Source organism: Neodiprion pinetum, chromosome 2 (genome assembly GCF_021155775.2).
Source record: "Neodiprion pinetum isolate iyNeoPine1 chromosome 2, iyNeoPine1.2, whole genome shotgun sequence".
NCBI classification, from domain to species: domain Eukaryota; kingdom Metazoa; phylum Arthropoda; class Insecta; order Hymenoptera; family Diprionidae; genus Neodiprion; species Neodiprion pinetum.
In genome coordinates, this window is record NC_060233.1 from 4003440 (window position 1) to 4020077 (window position 16638).

A 16638-nucleotide genomic window follows, 5' to 3' on the forward strand; every position below is an offset into this window, starting at 1 on the left:
TGCTTATTTACTTATGAGGTTGAATCGTTTTTTGCAGAGAAATTCCATGCATTGTCACGGTTGACGGAAGATTTTAGTAAAAAATGATCATGGTTACAATAATGGTTCAAATATTCTTGGCGTCACGAGAACAGATGTTATTAACAATTGTAAGCATCTTGTAGTGTACAATTTTAATTTTCGAAACTACATTTTCTGGTTGCTGAGTCAACATTTTTTCATTTTCTTTTTGTTCTTTAGGTATATTAACTCACCGTCTGTCTCGTGTTGTTCGGCGGTAGAAGAAGACCGGTTCCCATGGGATAAGGTGAAGGCGTAGCGTAGGGCGATCGTTGTGGCTGAGGTTGATAGGGACTAATGTTGTGGAGGCGTTCGAGGAGCTGTGTTTGGAAGTGGAGCTGTTCGTTGGAGGAGTTGAACCCCTGGCTACCGAGGACGGCGGTCGCGTTTGGTGAGTAAATTGCCTCCGTTGGGTAAGAGTAGAAAGCGAACGAAGGTGGTTCCAACTCCCAGGGTGAACTTGGAGCCCCGGCTCGATGAGACTGCTTGACAAAATACGGGGTTCAATACTCGCCTCAATTCCGCGGGTGGATTTAATTCTGGTGATTTTAGTCACAACTATGGGAACCATTGCTCTTAATTTTTCTACTATAAAAACTTCATTAAAAGATATTTGGCGTTACCTAGCATCTGTTGGTTGCACAGAATCCAAAATCCCTGGAGAAGACCTGCCGAGTAAGAGACGAACACACTGCCACTCAGTATTATTGTTGCGGATCAGCAATTTAGTGTTTCAACATCACGTAGGAACGATTACATGGGTATGCATTATCAATTACTTGGAGCGTTAGAAGAGAGAGGAGTAACATTCAAGCGAAACAACAGCAATGAAAATCGTGACAAGTTCGGACACTACGCAACTACACCATTCCAGCGATTCGTTGCCTTCTATTTTCCGCTGGAACCCTTTCTTTTCCTGTCACTAATTTCTTTTCGCGGAACGTTTCAATTCCCGGTCCTTAAAAATCCGTTGCACACTTGTTGGCTGAAGTTCGTGGGTTCTTATTCTTGCAAAAACGTTATTCTAGAAACGTCGAGAGTGGGTTGAGGTATATTTATGTATAAGATTGAGCACTGTGGCCTCAATTCTACCTGGAAATTTAAAATTCCAATATCTTTCCAACTTCACGGGAGCGCTTTTGTTAACAGTCTTCTCGGGTCGTCGTTTATAAAAACTTACAGTTTACCTAAAGAAAACCGTCGAACTCTTCGTCAAGTATACGGCGTCCCACAAGTGTCTTTCTCTATCGGAGAAAAGCAAAGAAGAAAGTGGAGAATAAAAAAAAAGTACTGTCTGAGAAATCAGGGCCTCGAGCTTTTTTCCTTTTCTTTTCCCGCGATAAAAGTTCACCTTGCTCGCTCTCCAGAGTTTGTTAGAACAAAGTTCGAGCAGCTGAAATGGAACTTGTAAATATATAATACCGGCAACTCGTTAGCAGCGAGAATAATAGCCAGGAATAATAACGGAAATAACGTAGCTCCACGAAACGCTTTACACAAAAGATGCCATGCGAGTTTGTTAAATTAAAAAAAATTTCTTTCTCTTTGAAACCCTTCTTCATATCCTGAATGACGATGAATATACCGACAAAGATGATTTCGTCTCTTTGACGAAAAAACTAAATCGCGTAAAAATGAGGAGCAGAACGGTTATCGATGAACAATGAAAACACAGATTAAAAATCGGTACAAAAATTTTTAATTATTATTATTATTATTATTATTACTATTATTACTATTATAGTTACTCGTATGGTATGCATACCTGTACAGTATGCTTAGACGTACTGTACTGGTAGCAGTAATAGTACTTACAATTAGTATGATATAAAAGTATAAAAATGCGTACAACAAAACTATCACTACGTCATGTTACACATGTAATATTAATTATTGGGGTTGATTAATGAATGAATTATTATCGGTGGATGTAAAACGCAACTCCGACATGGGCAGGCAGGCAGGCAGGCAGGCAGACAGGCAGGCAGACAGACAGAGTCAGGCAGACGGGTGTCATGGAAATGGGTAGAGCGTTACCTGGCCGAGGGTCGAGAGGTCAGGGACGGTCGTCGTCGCCGACATCGGGGCCCCGGGGACCGCTTGGGGCCCGGCAGTCCCGTGGCCACCCCCGCGTTCCTGCTCCCGAAGGTGTCCAACCAGGGCGCCGATGTGCTCGAGGAGTTCCTTGTTCTGAACGAGGAGCTGGTGCGTCCGCGTCTGCGAGGAGCGAGCCGATTACTCGAATTCATTACCCGCGGTCGATAAATCAACACCTACAATACCGACTGTGCTTTTTATAAGCTCGGATCTTTACCTGGGCTTCCACTCGAGCTGCCGTTTCGGCTGCTAGCTGATCCTGAAGGAGTCGGGCGTGGGAAACCGCCGCTCGTGTTTGCTGGCTCTGTTGCTCCAGACGCTCCCTGAGGAGTTGGATCTCGTGCTTCAAGGCGGTCAGCTCTCCTCCGACAAGCAACCCGCAATCGGATACCATCGTCGCTTGCTGAGGAAGGACACCAGGTTTTCATTTTTAATTCGTGAAGCGGAGTTACCGGGTAACCGAGTTTCGGACAAGTCTTGTTGCGCAAATTATCTACCGATTAATCGGACGAAAATGTGATTACCCAAAATTTTTTATACTCACGAGGTTCATGTTTACATATATTGACTTTAGACCGACTTTTAAAATCGTTCACTTCTGTACAATGTGATCATTTTTTCATTTATCAAGCATTACTGAATATCAAACGATCGTGTAGATCGAAATTCATCGTCACGTTTACGTTACAAGCTTGAAACTTAATTGTTACATTGATTGACAAATGTTTTTCAACTTTACGTTAAAATTCCAAAATATTAATTGCCATAAAACTGTGAACGCTTTTCGCATACTCAAATTCGGTAAAAAAATAATGATTTGATCAGTTTTCTGCGTTTCTTTCCTAGATTTTTGTATTACTTGACACTGAGCAATAATCCGTTAGCGATTAACACTCGGTGTAAGTGCACAATGAAACATAGTTTTAGTCAACTTGCCGACGGCGATTGTCTGACGGGTGTTGTTGAAGCTGTGACGACGGGTGCATCCTGGGATCTCGACAGGCAAGAGGTTGTAATATCGGGCGCAGAATCCTCGGCGTCTATCGGCGGGGCGAGTAACGAAATTTCTGAAATAACCGGATTAAAATTACCAGCAATACTGAGAGAAATTTCATTATTCAATATATTACGTAGTCACCAGAACATTAGAGTGAAATGGTTACAAAAGAAAATGTGGTGCAAGTTACTGTTGAAGGGATCATGCTAGTGTCAAAAGTCGAAAAATAGCTGATTTTCGCAATTTTTTTCTCAATAGTTAAAACACGGTAAACGGTCTATTTTTTTTTTCTCAAATCAAAGCACTCACGCGGTACAGAAAATAAATTCCTAAAGGTTTATTTCAATTTTTTTTACATTTTTTTCTAACGGTTTTCTCGAAACGTGATTTTTCAAAACGATGTAAACACTCAAAGGAAGAGTTTTCAAGCTATCCATCTCAAATTTGGACACAATATCTGTGAAAGCTTTGTTTTTTTTTTATGAAATCTTCATATTTTTAAACGAAAAACTGTCGAAAAAATCAGCTACTTTTCGACCCATTAAATAAAGCTCTGTTACAAGTGCCTGCATCCGATCGAAACCAGAAAATATTTCTCTATATTTTCGGGGAACTTGTTAACTCCGTCTTACGCTTTCACGATGAGCTTGTTATACCAAATTCATACCCCTTTTAGATACGCGAATAGTGGAAGCTTCGTCGTTGTAACAATTACGCCCACTTCGCAGGTATGCAGGGTTTAATTCACGGATAGCCCGGCGTTAAGGCGGTTATTAGTTATCAGACAAGCACCGAAAATTCTCTACCGTCATTAACACGGTTTTGGGACGACTGCATGATTTATGGTAGGTCGCGGATTAAACCCCGGGACAATTATGTTCCCTCGTTTATCTCGATTATCACTGATGTAAAGGTACGCATTGCGAAATTTTGGCGAAAACCATGGGATTAACGTAGTTATATCATGTAATATAGCTAGTCTAAACTTGAGATTGATTAAAAAGACTGGCTATAAATTTCCTCCAACACGAATCATCTCCGTCGTTAACTACACCACATGTACGAAAACAGATCAAAAAGAAAATAAAAGAAAAGAAAACGTTCACTTCGCATTTTCTCTAGATTTTTCAAATCCTTGATACACATACCGGGACAATCTTTTGAAACTTGAAAATCAACCGCGCATGCGCGAATTTTATCGGCTGTTCGTGCAGGCTGGCCAACCCGAGTTTCAGCTGTCAAACTCTTTCCGCCGGCGATGTGGTTGATACGAATTTCCGAGGTTAGAATCTCGAATAATTGAGGCAGTGACTCGGAAAGGTTTGGAAAGCATTTTTTATCGGATCGGAAAGTTGATTCTTCAAAGAACGGTCGGAATTTAATGCTTATGCTCTTTGAAAATTCAAACGTACACATTTTGCGTAGGTTGGCCCGCCTGCGTCGCGGACAAGAATATCGCTGCGGGAAGATTTTGCCGACCAATGAGATTGAATTGTTTGACGCATGCGCGGTTGATTTTCAAGTTTCAAGAGATTGTCCCGGTATATGTATTATACATAAATGTCAATCTATCAAATTTTCTTCAAAAAGTATATATATACATATATATACGCATATATACTATAAGTAAATAACTGATGTAATTTACACGAATTGCGACAACGTTCAACCGGTTTAAATATAAAAATATTCAGGCTACACAAAAAGCCGTTGTCGACAGTCTATAATAGCTCAACGTAAACCCGGCGCGGCAGCCGGTCGCTAAGATCTATTGGATTTTAGCAGCCTCTCCCGTTTGAACTTTAGGATATCACGCGTCTTTTTTACACCGCTTACGCGTCTCTACCGAAGGCTTTGAAATCCCACGGCAATTATGTAATATAATATCATACGTACATGTGTATACAAAATTTGTAATAACAACAACAACAATAACGTATAATACATATTCGCATGCGTATTTACCGACACAAGACGAGATCAATCGTGACGCTGCATATCATAATGCATGCGCCGGTCTATTTTCAACTCGCAGACGAGATGACAGTCCGATTACGTGCCTCGAGATGGACCACGATATATATGATATATACACACACACATATATATATATATATATATACAGGTGTATACATACAGCTATACCGACTCTATTGAATTGCCCCCTATTTCGAAGGGCGGAACTCATTTCCGCGTCCCTCCCTATCTAGGCAGCTGATTGCTTCCGAGTGCCACGCGCGCGTTTATATACACATATATAAATACGTGAAACGATTCCTCTTTTCGCTAGTTTCTTTTAGTGGAAATTGAATCGTTGTTTTTTTTTTAGCTTTTTTTTTTTTTTTAGTTTTTTTTTCTTCTTCAAACGTGTAATCCGGGTCCAAATCGATCTGTATCAGATTGAAGGCGTGCGATAGATTTAGAAAAGATATTTTATAAGAACGAGAGAGAGAGCGAGGGAAAAGTTTCATCGCGTCTCTTCGTGTATTTCATTATTATTATCATTATTGTTGTTGTTATTATTATTATTATTATTATTTTCTTTCAATATTCTACAAGAGCGATTGATTTACTTCTATGTAAACTATGTATACAACTAGTCAACTCTTTGAACTCGATTTCTTCGTGAAATCAGTCTGCACGCGTTTATGCTACACGTTTGATGAAAGAGAAAAAAAAAAAAAAAAACCAGAAATAATGAAAAAAAAAAAAAAAAAATGACATCCCCGCTGATCGGATGCGAATCCGCGCAGAACGTCAGACTTTTTAGGGAAACCTACCGCATCGCATCCTCTTAAAGCTTATCGGGGTTAACGTGACCTCGATAATCTCTGATCCCTGAGCTTCCGACCCCTTCAAAGTCTGATCGGAAGCCAAGGGAGCAAGGTCGTGTCAGAGTTTAAAGGGACTAAAAGATCCGCTCGGCTTTTCAGCCTCGCGAGTCGTCGGCTCAAATTTAACCAACCCTTAAAGCCTTCCCCCGTTTCCTTCTGCAGTTTTATGCTCGTCACGAAAATTACGAGGGCGCAGGGATTATGGTGTGTGATAAAAATTTCCCGATGATTTACCCACTTGCTAAACGAATCCACGTGCCACGATTCTTGTCGGGACTTTGTTCTGCCCGGTGGAATTATAACAAGGTTTAATTATGTGTCACTTTAACCCTTTCAGTCACGCAATTGAGGTTTTTTTTTTTTTTTTGAGCCCGGAAGTGCGATTATACGTTTCCTGTGTGTTCTTGTTTTCGACGCTGAACGCGAGTCTAATGTGAAAAATTTAATAACACTAAAATTAACCCCTAAAATGGGGTGAAAACGGGGTTAATTATCAACGTTGTTTTAGACAGTCTTCCTGAAGGAGATATATATGGATATTTATTTTGAGACGGTACGATTTTAGGACGAGAATAGGTGCAAAGTCCAGTACTATCTATACGCACCCCCATGGGAGGTGAAAACTACCCCTAAGCATTGAATTTTGTAAATCTAATGGCCGTTTTCGAGATCACTGTTTCGCGACCAATGAATTCCAAGCGTTTTTAGTATACATTCCTACACACATTTATTACATTCTATTTCCATATAATTATTTGTAAAAAATTGTAAACAATTGCGGTTTCACGAAAAATCCTAATCGTCTCAAAGTTTAAATATATATATATATATTTTTTTTTTTTCACCTGAAAATGGAAATAAAAATTCAGGATTTTGCTTGGAATATAAAATGTAAGAAAAAAACAAAGGATGGCACTATGGTGGCTTCTGTGACCGAAAGGGTTAATAATGGTATTTTTATCCGGGAAAGGACGACTTACCTTTGTGAAGCGGCGGAGGAGTAGGCGGCGGTCGATCGCTCGCTGTTTCGTCCTGATCCTGATCGTAATCGTCGTCCTGGTGAAGAGGATCCCTTCCCCTGTCACGATCCTCCGGGGCCGAGTTGAGACTGAGTTTGTGGCAAACCTCGAAAGCCTGACCGACAGTTCTGACCACCCTCATCGCCTGGCTCTGAAGTTTAATTCGGAATTTAAAACGGTGTTAACCTGCGTTATTTACTCCGGAAATATAACGAATTCGGAATACTTTAACGGGCCATTTTTTTTTGTTTTTTTTCTTATTATCGCGGGTTTTCTTTTCTGCAGGCAAATGTTGCAACGGACGGAGAATTAAAAAAAAAACTTAAACGCGACGTCGAATTTTTGTTTCTGTTTTTTTTTCTTTCTTTCTTGTTTCCTCGTTCGAATTACAAATCTACTATATTTTCGTCTACGATGATTTATAAAGAATTGTAATTATTCAACATTCTGGAATAACTTTTTAACAACGCGATCGGATAAACATAGGTATTATAAATGAATCGCTTATTCTTAGCTTTATTTATACTTGTTAGTTCGTTGGGCAGAATGTCGAATGTTTGTCTCGATTAAAAATAAACTCAAATTTGCCAACTCGTGTTTGTAAGGATGAAAAGAAAGTGAGAAGGAGAGAGAGAGGGAGAGAGAGAGAGAGAGAGAGAGAGAGAAAGAAGAAGAAGAAGAAGAAGAAAAAGAAAAACACACAACGACTAACGCGTTTAAGCCTGATCGTGTATAATACACGGGTTTAATATATACACGCAATGATGTACACACGCGGTTTATGCAAGTGCTCCTAAAAATAAATTCGACAATCGCTGTATCGTTAAAAGTATAAGAACGGAAAGTATTTTCAGAAAAAAAAAAAAAAAAAAAAAAAAAAAAAAAAAAAAAAAAACGTCGACGGAGAAGAAAGACAGATGCAGAGCTGTCGAGAAAAGAAGAAAATGCTACGGAGTGACGTAAATTATTATTCTTCTTCCGAAAGAGAAAAAAAAAAAAAAGGAAACTGCACTTTAAACGACTCGAATTTTCCGCGAGGCGAGATCGACGAGATAACGCGAATTTATTACCGTAACGTGAAAATGATAAAAATGATAATCGTCGATCGGCGATCGATTATGTCGCCTGGGTAAATAATTCACCTCGAGCTCTTCGACGTCGTCGTTTTCCTCCTCGAACGGTTGTTCGTCAACGCTGAACTGCCGTACGGATTTCGGTCTGAATCCGTGCTTTCTCAGTTTCATACAATATCCAAATATCTCTGGCTCCTTGAAGGATAATTTCTTCCGCGGTCTAACCGTCTCGTATCCAGGACTTCCGGGGCTCGGACTGCCACCGGAACTCGCGCTTCCCGGCGAGGGTAAATCCCCAGCACCCGAGGCCGTGCTCGCCTTATTACCGTATCCCTTCAGCATCGTTTTTAACCGCTTTATTATCCCACCCCCGAAATTCGAAGCGTCGATTATAAAAGCGCGAAAATTATCGTCCGGTAAACAAATTTCCTATCCCAATTTTTCCACTTTCTATTGCACAGAACGATGTTTAATTTGAAACTACGACTCTTCCTCACGCATGTTGTACGATTCAAATTCGACACTTCAATTATACGCACGTTTTAACCACCTGTCATTACTCGCCACGTACAGAACGTATCGTTGCATAATGTACATGATTGTTTATTATACGTAGAATCGAGATAGGTACGAACTCTCGGAGTGTCTCTTTCACTGTACAACCGAAAAACACTCGTATACGGTATAATAGTAACAACAATATTAACAATAACGATAATTATGTCGAAGATAAGAGGTGGCGGTGGTGTTTTTAGCGTTGGTACAGGTTGTATATACTGGCGGATGTTGTTTTGACAAGAAGCGCGATACTCCTGGCGAGTTAAGAATCCGATCAAAATCACGCATCATCATCATCATCATCATCATCATCATCGTCATCATCGTCGTCGTCGTCGATCAATCAATCGACACATCTTATACCTACATTACACACGCCGCAGAATTTTTTCTAGCATATAACGTACATGTAGTATCTAAGCGATACCCACTGCATTATTAACAAAAAACCGCATGCGTGTAAATTAAACTTTCACCTTTTTCGGGCAAATAAACAAATTGTAACTCATCGTCACCGGTTGTAAATTATTATCGGTGCAATTGTACAACGATATGAAGGAAAAAAAAAAAAAACATTATTCGTGCATGTGACAGAAGACAATTTTCGGGTACGAAAAAGAAAAAAATTTTGACAAAAACGAACCGCACTTGCGAAATTTTTTTCAAAATTCACGATCCGTCTCTGTCGGAACACTAAAGTGAACGTGGGTGGGAAACCTTTGTTAAAATATAGGTACAATTATTATCCTCCGTGTTTGACGACGAGACACTGTACAGATTACTTTTACTGCGAAATTTTCAAAATTGCAAAATTGCGAATTCGGGGATCTTTAGCGGAGCCCGCGTTGCTCGGCGGACGGATCGGCGAATCGCAACTGAGTCCGAGCCGCGACTCGACAGCTCGCCTCTGTTCTCCTTCTTATATGAATATCTGGCTGATCTCCTTAGGAGCTGCCATGCAGCAGAGCCGCAGAACGTATATCGTTTCGACAAATTTTCCAACGATACTCCCCGCGCCTCCCCTTCTTCTTCTTCTTCTTCTTCTCGGATCGTCGAAAAACTAAACCGCCCGTTTCTCTCTCTCTCTTTCTCTTTTTCTCTCTCTCCCGCATCCATTCCGCCAGACTATACGATCTATTTTAATAACTATACTCGGCCCTCCGCCACCGCAGTAACCAAGCCTCTTGTTTCGTAGTTCGTCAGAATTTATTTACACTGAAACTGGGATCAGCCTCTCGTTTCTGGCCGATATAATATCTGCCTGCGAACATCATTTTTTTTTTTTTTTATTTTTTTTTTTATTTTGCGGACGCCGTGATCGTCGTTCTAATGGACCACGGAGAGTCTATAACAGCGAGTGATGGGATTCATTCCCGACTTTATTGCACGTCGTGTGTATAATACATTGTACGAATCGTCCGGATAATCAATATTTTTATTTTTTTTTATACATATATATATTACACAATCCTCTTCCGGATCTGTGATATGTATGTATATATATGTATCAGACTAACTTGAGTATAATAAACTTTATGATTATTTTTTCTTCCGCGATATTCTTGCCTTACAACTTTGGATGCGGAAATTTTTCTCAAACATATTGTTTATACTTTATACGCGTAACAGAAAAATTTCACGCAGTCGGAAGTCAGAATGATTCGCGAAACGAACGATGAAAAATATGTATACACAAATTTTGTTTCACTCTAGGGTATTTAAGTTATACGAATCGACATTTGTCCGTAATATCAATATTTTCTTGTATTATCAAGCACCCGTTCGGATGTATGATTTAACCCTTTGCGTCATGTTGGCAAGTATTCTCACGACGTATTTTATATCCTATTTTTGTAGATTTAAAGAACTTTGAAAACATGTTTCTTTGAAAATTAAAGGAACGATTCATTTTCGATAAAGTTGGTGTTATTCTGCTACAGGTATACATGTTTTACATAAATTGTAAGCTTTTGGGATCACTGATTACGAACCTGAAATCCGGTTTTCAAAACTTAAGATGGCAGATCCAATATGACGGACGAAAATTTCTAACTCGATCGAACCCGGGGAAAAAATTCTGTCCAGGAGTTTTTGGGGTCGCTGATTACGAATTTGAAATCAGATTTTGAAAATTCAGTACGGCGAATCCAATCAGCGAGACCGAAAATCCCTGCATAGAGCTTATTGACCATATTAGATGAAATTTGAAATTTTCGTCCGCCATATTGGATCCGCCATTTTGAATTTTTGAAATCTGATTTCGGATTCGTAATCAACGACCTCAAAACTCATACGATACTACCTTGTTATAAAAATTGACTCAGCGCGATAATGTGCAACTCAAACGGTCAAGATATTACAAAGTTGTTGGATAAAACATAAAGCGATTTGCAAAAAATTTTGCCAAGTCAATATAACATTGTTATTAACTGCCGATATATTTATCGATTTGCGTGAGTGAATATTTACTCATCTTATAGACTTGGCACGTGTTTATATAACTGTTGATATACACCGATAATATAATCTATTACAGCCCATAGAGTATAAATTCAAGCCTATAAAACATGTACAAATTACGTACCCACTTCGTTTTCACATTCATGCTGGAGAAATTACACCCACGCGATGTTAATGTTGTTACAATATACCAGATTATGCATCGTGTTACATACACGGGAAATGTTTTGTCCAAACTCCGTTTCGCAGCTACAGTCGTTTGATTTACGGCGTGGAAAAGGAGTGAGAAAAAAAAAAAAAAATAAAAAAAATAGTCGTTAGTAAAATAAAAATTTTACTTCTATATTATTTACACGTTTAATACAAACTTTTTTTTCAACGATACCTGTTTCACTCAATTTTTCTAGTCGCTGTAAAAAATGAAATTTTTCCCAGCGCAGGTATATTTGTACAAACGGTAAAATAATCCCTCAAAGTTCGTCCGACGCTGCGGAACGTGACGAGGGGAGCGTTTTACTTGTATTTTTTCACTTTATTTTGGCAAGGTTGCATTTTCTGCTGCAGCTGCACGTGTTAAACTACGTCACTAATCCGGCGCGTAAATAGGCGCTGCAACGCACCGAGACTCGTCGTTTCAAAGTAAAATACACCTATATGCGTATAGATAAATGTATACTTCGTGCGTGTATCCACGCTAATCTCACGAGTATGACGGAAATACACGTCGTTATTTATAACCGTTGTATATCATAGAAATATGTCGCGTTATACGTTAGTTTTGCGAATTTATTCGCACGATAGAAAGCCGACGTTCGTCTCAAGTCGTTGTACTTTCCAATAAATGCGTACAATTGCGTATTATTATACTTTGCGAATCGCTCGTGCGTAATTTAACGATGTATTAATTAATTGACACGCAATTACTCCGTCTTGCGTCGCTCAAGTTTTTAAATATCAAATAATTTTAAGATCAGCGACGCGCAGGCGAAAATATTCACCGCGGTGTGTCCGGGTAAAAGAATAACGTAGCTGGTTGCTGTTTTTTGTTTTTTTTTTTATTTATTGTTTTTAAGTTTCTTTACGTACGTCCGGGTAACGTCGTATATAAATTGAAATTCGTCTGCTGCGGATCAGATGCGGAAAATTCGCTTAACCGTAACGCGGGGAATATTAAAGGATGCGAAATCATTTTTCTTGTCCGGATAACGTCGTTTGAAGTCGTTGAAAATTTTTGCAAAACTGCAGATGATCGCCGATCGATCGATCGTTCACTTTTTCGTAATTCACTGTTTCTCGCGATTTTGTGATAATATAATATTGTATACGTACGAACGGAAGAATATATTTCGCTCACCTTTTTGCTCGACTTGAAGACGTTGCATTTGAAAGAGTTGCTGTTTCCATCCCGGGCAATGTAGCTGAATATTTTCAAATCGTGACTATCGTGAGATACGTAAAATATCCTGAAAAAAAAATTTAAACGATTTGCACGATTGAAAGGAAAGCGAGGATTAGTGGAGGTGAAAAATTATTTGGTAGAAACTGGAGCAAGGATCCGAGATATTCTTCAACTCACCTGTAAATCGGATGATTCATGAGGAACATTTTGTTCTCGTCCATCCATTGCTGTTTCTTCTGCGAACATTGACAGATTCGATAAATTATCAAACGCACCGCAGACGCTGTTTCGTAAATTCATTTCTTAGTTCGATTTCGTTATTATTTATCACTGTCGCCCGAATGTCACGACGATTTTTACAATAAAATTAACCGCAATTAAAACGAACCTTCTTCTTTCTGAGGGTAACTTTCAGACCGTCGACGGAGACCTCAAGCGTCACTTTTTTCTTCTTGATTCCTTTAGCTTTGAACTCGTACTGCGTTAGAACCAAGAAACATTGGTTTGTAATAGAATAATACATTACGTAACAAGGGAATAATCGACTTTATTCCCGACTCGACAATGGCCACATTATTGACTTGAAGTCTTATGGGATGTATATTCTCGACCAAAAGTGAGTCTCGGTGAGAATATTGAACGATTCGCGATGAGATATAAATCTGAAATAAATCAGTCATAACCAAGTTGATAAAATAATTTGTTTCGAATAATTATAATGCCACAAGGTTGTTAATAAATTGCTGAAACAAAGGATTCTTCAACAAATCTCTAGTGAAATTTGTTCTTCAGATTTTTATTTCATCGCGAAGTATTCAATACTCTCACCGAGACACACTTTTGATTGGGAATATCCGTCCGATACGACCTTAAAAGTGCCTTCCTTTTACGTGTAACTATGATCTATCAGTCTGAAAGCTGTAATATCATTGAAAGTTTATAACAAAGCACAGAGAAATGTGATTCAAAATGAAAAATAAATAGAGGGAAACGTTCAAACTGAAAAATTAATTTGCGGGAAATATGAGGTCATATTTCCCTCGTAAATACGGGAGAAAAGTGTTGGTTTTTTTTTTCTCCCCCATAGACGAGGGAATAAAGTAAAGAGGGAATAATATGCTACTTTCGTCCCACTTTTCAGGGGTAAAAAAAAGAAAGAAAAGAAAAAAATAATAATGAATTACGATCGAGTCGTGAATAAAATTCTTTAGGACAAGAATGACAGCGATAAGTTTAAATTGCCTGAAGAAAATGAGGAAAAGCTAAGAGATAATCGTCTCCGTACAAAGGTGGAATATTACAGCCGACTGCAGGTACCTGCCAAGGTATTATTCGAAGTTTAATTACCTCGGTATTGAGTTTGTTAATTGGAAAAGAAAAATCGAGCGGCTTACCCGGATCCTGCGCATCGCCGCCACGATCTCCACTCTGCTCGTTGGCCTCGGTACTTCGAGGGACCCGATGAACTGTAACGTGAGAAACGAAGCGCAGATCGTTGATCAAAAAACTGTTTTTTTTTTATAATTTTACAGCTAGGATATATTCGCAGATAATCGTTTATATCGCGAATCGGACCAACGAGGCTGCGCGTTATTAAACGCTGTAATAATTTCCGCGTGTCAGTTATTCCGTTATTCGTGCAAGAAATATTTATCACAATAAACAAGAAGGGAGACGACAAGAATAAGTCTTTGTAATTATTATTCCGAGAATAATTTAAATAATATTAAAACCTGCCTTGGATCGTGGAATAAAACTCGCGAAAAGTAAACTCGAAAGATTTACCTCGCGGTGTGATTTTTATTTCTGTTTTTTTTTTTTTTTTTTCCTTACTTCTTTCTCTCCGCGAAATATTTCGCGAACAATTTACAACGCATTAGACACTAATTTTACACCCGGCACAGAATTCAAGTTTACGAACTTTTGTCTCGATCCGCGTTTAGATAATATATACATTAGAGTGTCCCAAAAAAACCGACTATTTTTTTTTTTCAAAGAACATTGAAAAATCGTCAGAGTATCTCTAGAAAATGACCCTGTGAAAATATAAGCTCTTAATATTAATATTTAGAGGTGGCGAAATATAATTTTCTATTTCCCATTTAAATAACATGGGAAAATTTTTTTTTGAACTTTGGAATTTTGTGATGGGATAACGAGCTACTTCATAAGTATGACAAAATCAGGTCTTATAGGAAATTTGATGCTCTACAAAAAAGATCTGATTGACATTTTGCGTAAATCCAGCCGTTTCAAACACATCGAGCCTCAAACTTCGGACTGTTTAAAATTATGCTTTTTTTTTTCGTAAATACAACAAAAATTAATTTATATGTATTATAAACCCAGAATTATCAACTGAACAATAAATATATGCATATATTTGACGGAATGCAGATCCGAAATTATATTAATTGTGAACATTGAATGCAGATCCGAAATTATATTAATTGTGAACATTGAATGCAGATCCGAAATTATATTAATAATTTCGGATCTGCATTCCGTCAAATATATGCATATATTTATTGTTCAGTTGATGATTCTGGGTTTATAATACATATAAATTAATTTTTGTTCTATTTACGAAAAAAAAAGCATAATTTTAAACAGTCCGAAGTTTGAGGCTCGATATTTTTGAAACGGCTGGATTTACGCAAAATGTCAATCAGATCTTTTTTGTAGAGCATCAAATTTCCTATAAGACCTGATTTTGTCATACTTATGAAGTAGCTCGTTATCCCATCACAAAATTCCAAAGTTCAAAAAAAAATTTTCCCATGTTATTTAAATGGGAAATAGAAAATTATATTTCGCCACCTCTAAATATTAATATTAAGAACTTATATTTTCACAGGGTCATTTTCTAGAGATACTCTGACGATTTTTCAATGTTCTTTGAAAAAAAAAAAATTTTCGGTTTTTTTGGGACACTCTAATATACATATATATAATAATGCTTGCATGCGACATAATAGCGATACTCTTGTCCCAGATTTGCAGGTGCACGTAGTTTTCTGGGTGTGTATACATATATACACGTGTATGATACATGTATAATGTAATCCACCGTTCCGTAGCCGATGGAAATAGGCGAGTCGCAAGTTTAACCGCAAACTATGAAACAAGTGACGCGATGCCTCCTACACAGTTTGCAAAATTCATATTTAGTGCCCTGGTCAATGTGTAAGGAAGACCCGATGATCCGTCCAACGATGTACGTGACGATAAATAAATCCGTGAGAATGAAGGAAAAAAAAAAAGAAACAATCTCTCGAATCGGTTTTCAGGCAGGTTTTTTGAATCGCCTTTTTGCGCGTTGAATTCGCACGGTAATTGATGATTGTATTTATCGCTGATTAGTTGCTGCATACACTGACAATGAGAGAAATTTTTTTTTAACGATACCTGTTTCACACAATTTTTCTAGTCGCTGTAAAAAAATGAAATTTTTCTCAATGTAAACGAATATACGACGAAGGAGGGAACGGATTTTCAATACCGCGTGGGTATAATAATTTATCGCTCCGTTTCACGGAAGACGAGGAGGAGAGAATTAAAAGTTTATTTCCGAGCCGCGATCTCATCCGTCGCATCGTCGTTTCATTCACGTGTATCGTACACGTGTACACGTATTGTATAAAGGTGTGGGAAATGATCGAAAAGTGTCGGTGTTACGAGTCGATCAATGATCGGTCTTACAATTTCACGAATTCGATTACTTTTTCCCGATTAATCGAGTATAATCGATTATTTTACCTCGCGATCGGTTTTTGGTTTTTTACTCCCGTTAACAACGCGATACAATATCAATCTTATGCGATTAGAGTGTCGATTATTATCATTGTCTCACTTAATAATTACACCTATTTGATACAACAAGTGAAAGATAAACGAATGTTTTCACCTGAAATTGAAAAACATTTTGAAAGAAAGTACAAAGTATCAAAAAACTTTTCCGTTATCAAGACTACGTAATGAAATTTACGAAATTTTGGTTTCAAATGCACCGTTAAAATAAAAAAAAAAAAAATATACGAAATAATCGATTAAGCGATTAATTTTTACCGATTCAATCGAGTCGTGTTCGATTATTTTTAGCTTTTTGCCATCGCTGGAATACGCTCTTCAATTCGATTTA

The 16638-nt window shown here is 38.1% G+C and overlaps 2 protein-coding genes across 7 annotated transcripts in view; one reads left to right on the forward strand and one right to left on the reverse strand.

Annotated features, from left to right (window-relative positions):
* LOC124212371 (carboxyl-terminal PDZ ligand of neuronal nitric oxide synthase protein) overlaps positions 1 to 16638 on the reverse strand; it is a 31477-nt gene that overhangs the window by 2143 nt on the left and 12696 nt on the right. For 3 of the 5 annotated variants that reach the window (XM_046612299.2, XM_046612296.2, XM_046612295.2), the window contains 9 exons: positions 13892 to 13963; positions 12886 to 12975; positions 12675 to 12733; positions 12453 to 12561; positions 6969 to 7158; positions 3094 to 3224; positions 2375 to 2560; positions 2098 to 2277; positions 255 to 542 (listed from right to left, as the gene is read on the reverse strand). In XM_046612299.2, coding sequence (XP_046468255.1) covers positions 255 to 542; positions 2098 to 2277; positions 2375 to 2560; positions 3094 to 3224; positions 6969 to 7158; positions 12453 to 12561; positions 12675 to 12733; positions 12886 to 12975; positions 13892 to 13963 — 1305 coding nt within the window. Of the gene's footprint in view, positions 1 to 254; positions 543 to 2097; positions 2278 to 2374; positions 2561 to 3093; positions 3225 to 6968; positions 7159 to 8149; positions 9538 to 12452; positions 12562 to 12674; positions 12734 to 12885; positions 12976 to 13891; positions 13964 to 16638 lie in introns of those variants that run through there. The other 2 variants (XM_046612297.2, XM_046612300.2) reach the window with 2 other exon arrangements.
* Mvd (mevalonate diphosphate decarboxylase) overlaps positions 304 to 16638 on the forward strand; it is a 32075-nt gene continuing 15740 nt past the window's right edge. Inside the window, exons 1-2 of one of the 2 annotated variants that reach the window (XM_046612303.2) lie at positions 304 to 451; positions 706 to 821. In XM_046612303.2, the coding sequence (XP_046468259.2) occupies positions 818 to 821 (4 nt within the window). In that variant the 5' untranslated portion in view covers positions 304 to 451; positions 706 to 817. Of the gene's footprint in view, positions 452 to 705; positions 822 to 2444; positions 2578 to 16638 lie in introns of those variants that run through there. The other variant, XM_069133560.1, reaches the window with a different exon arrangement.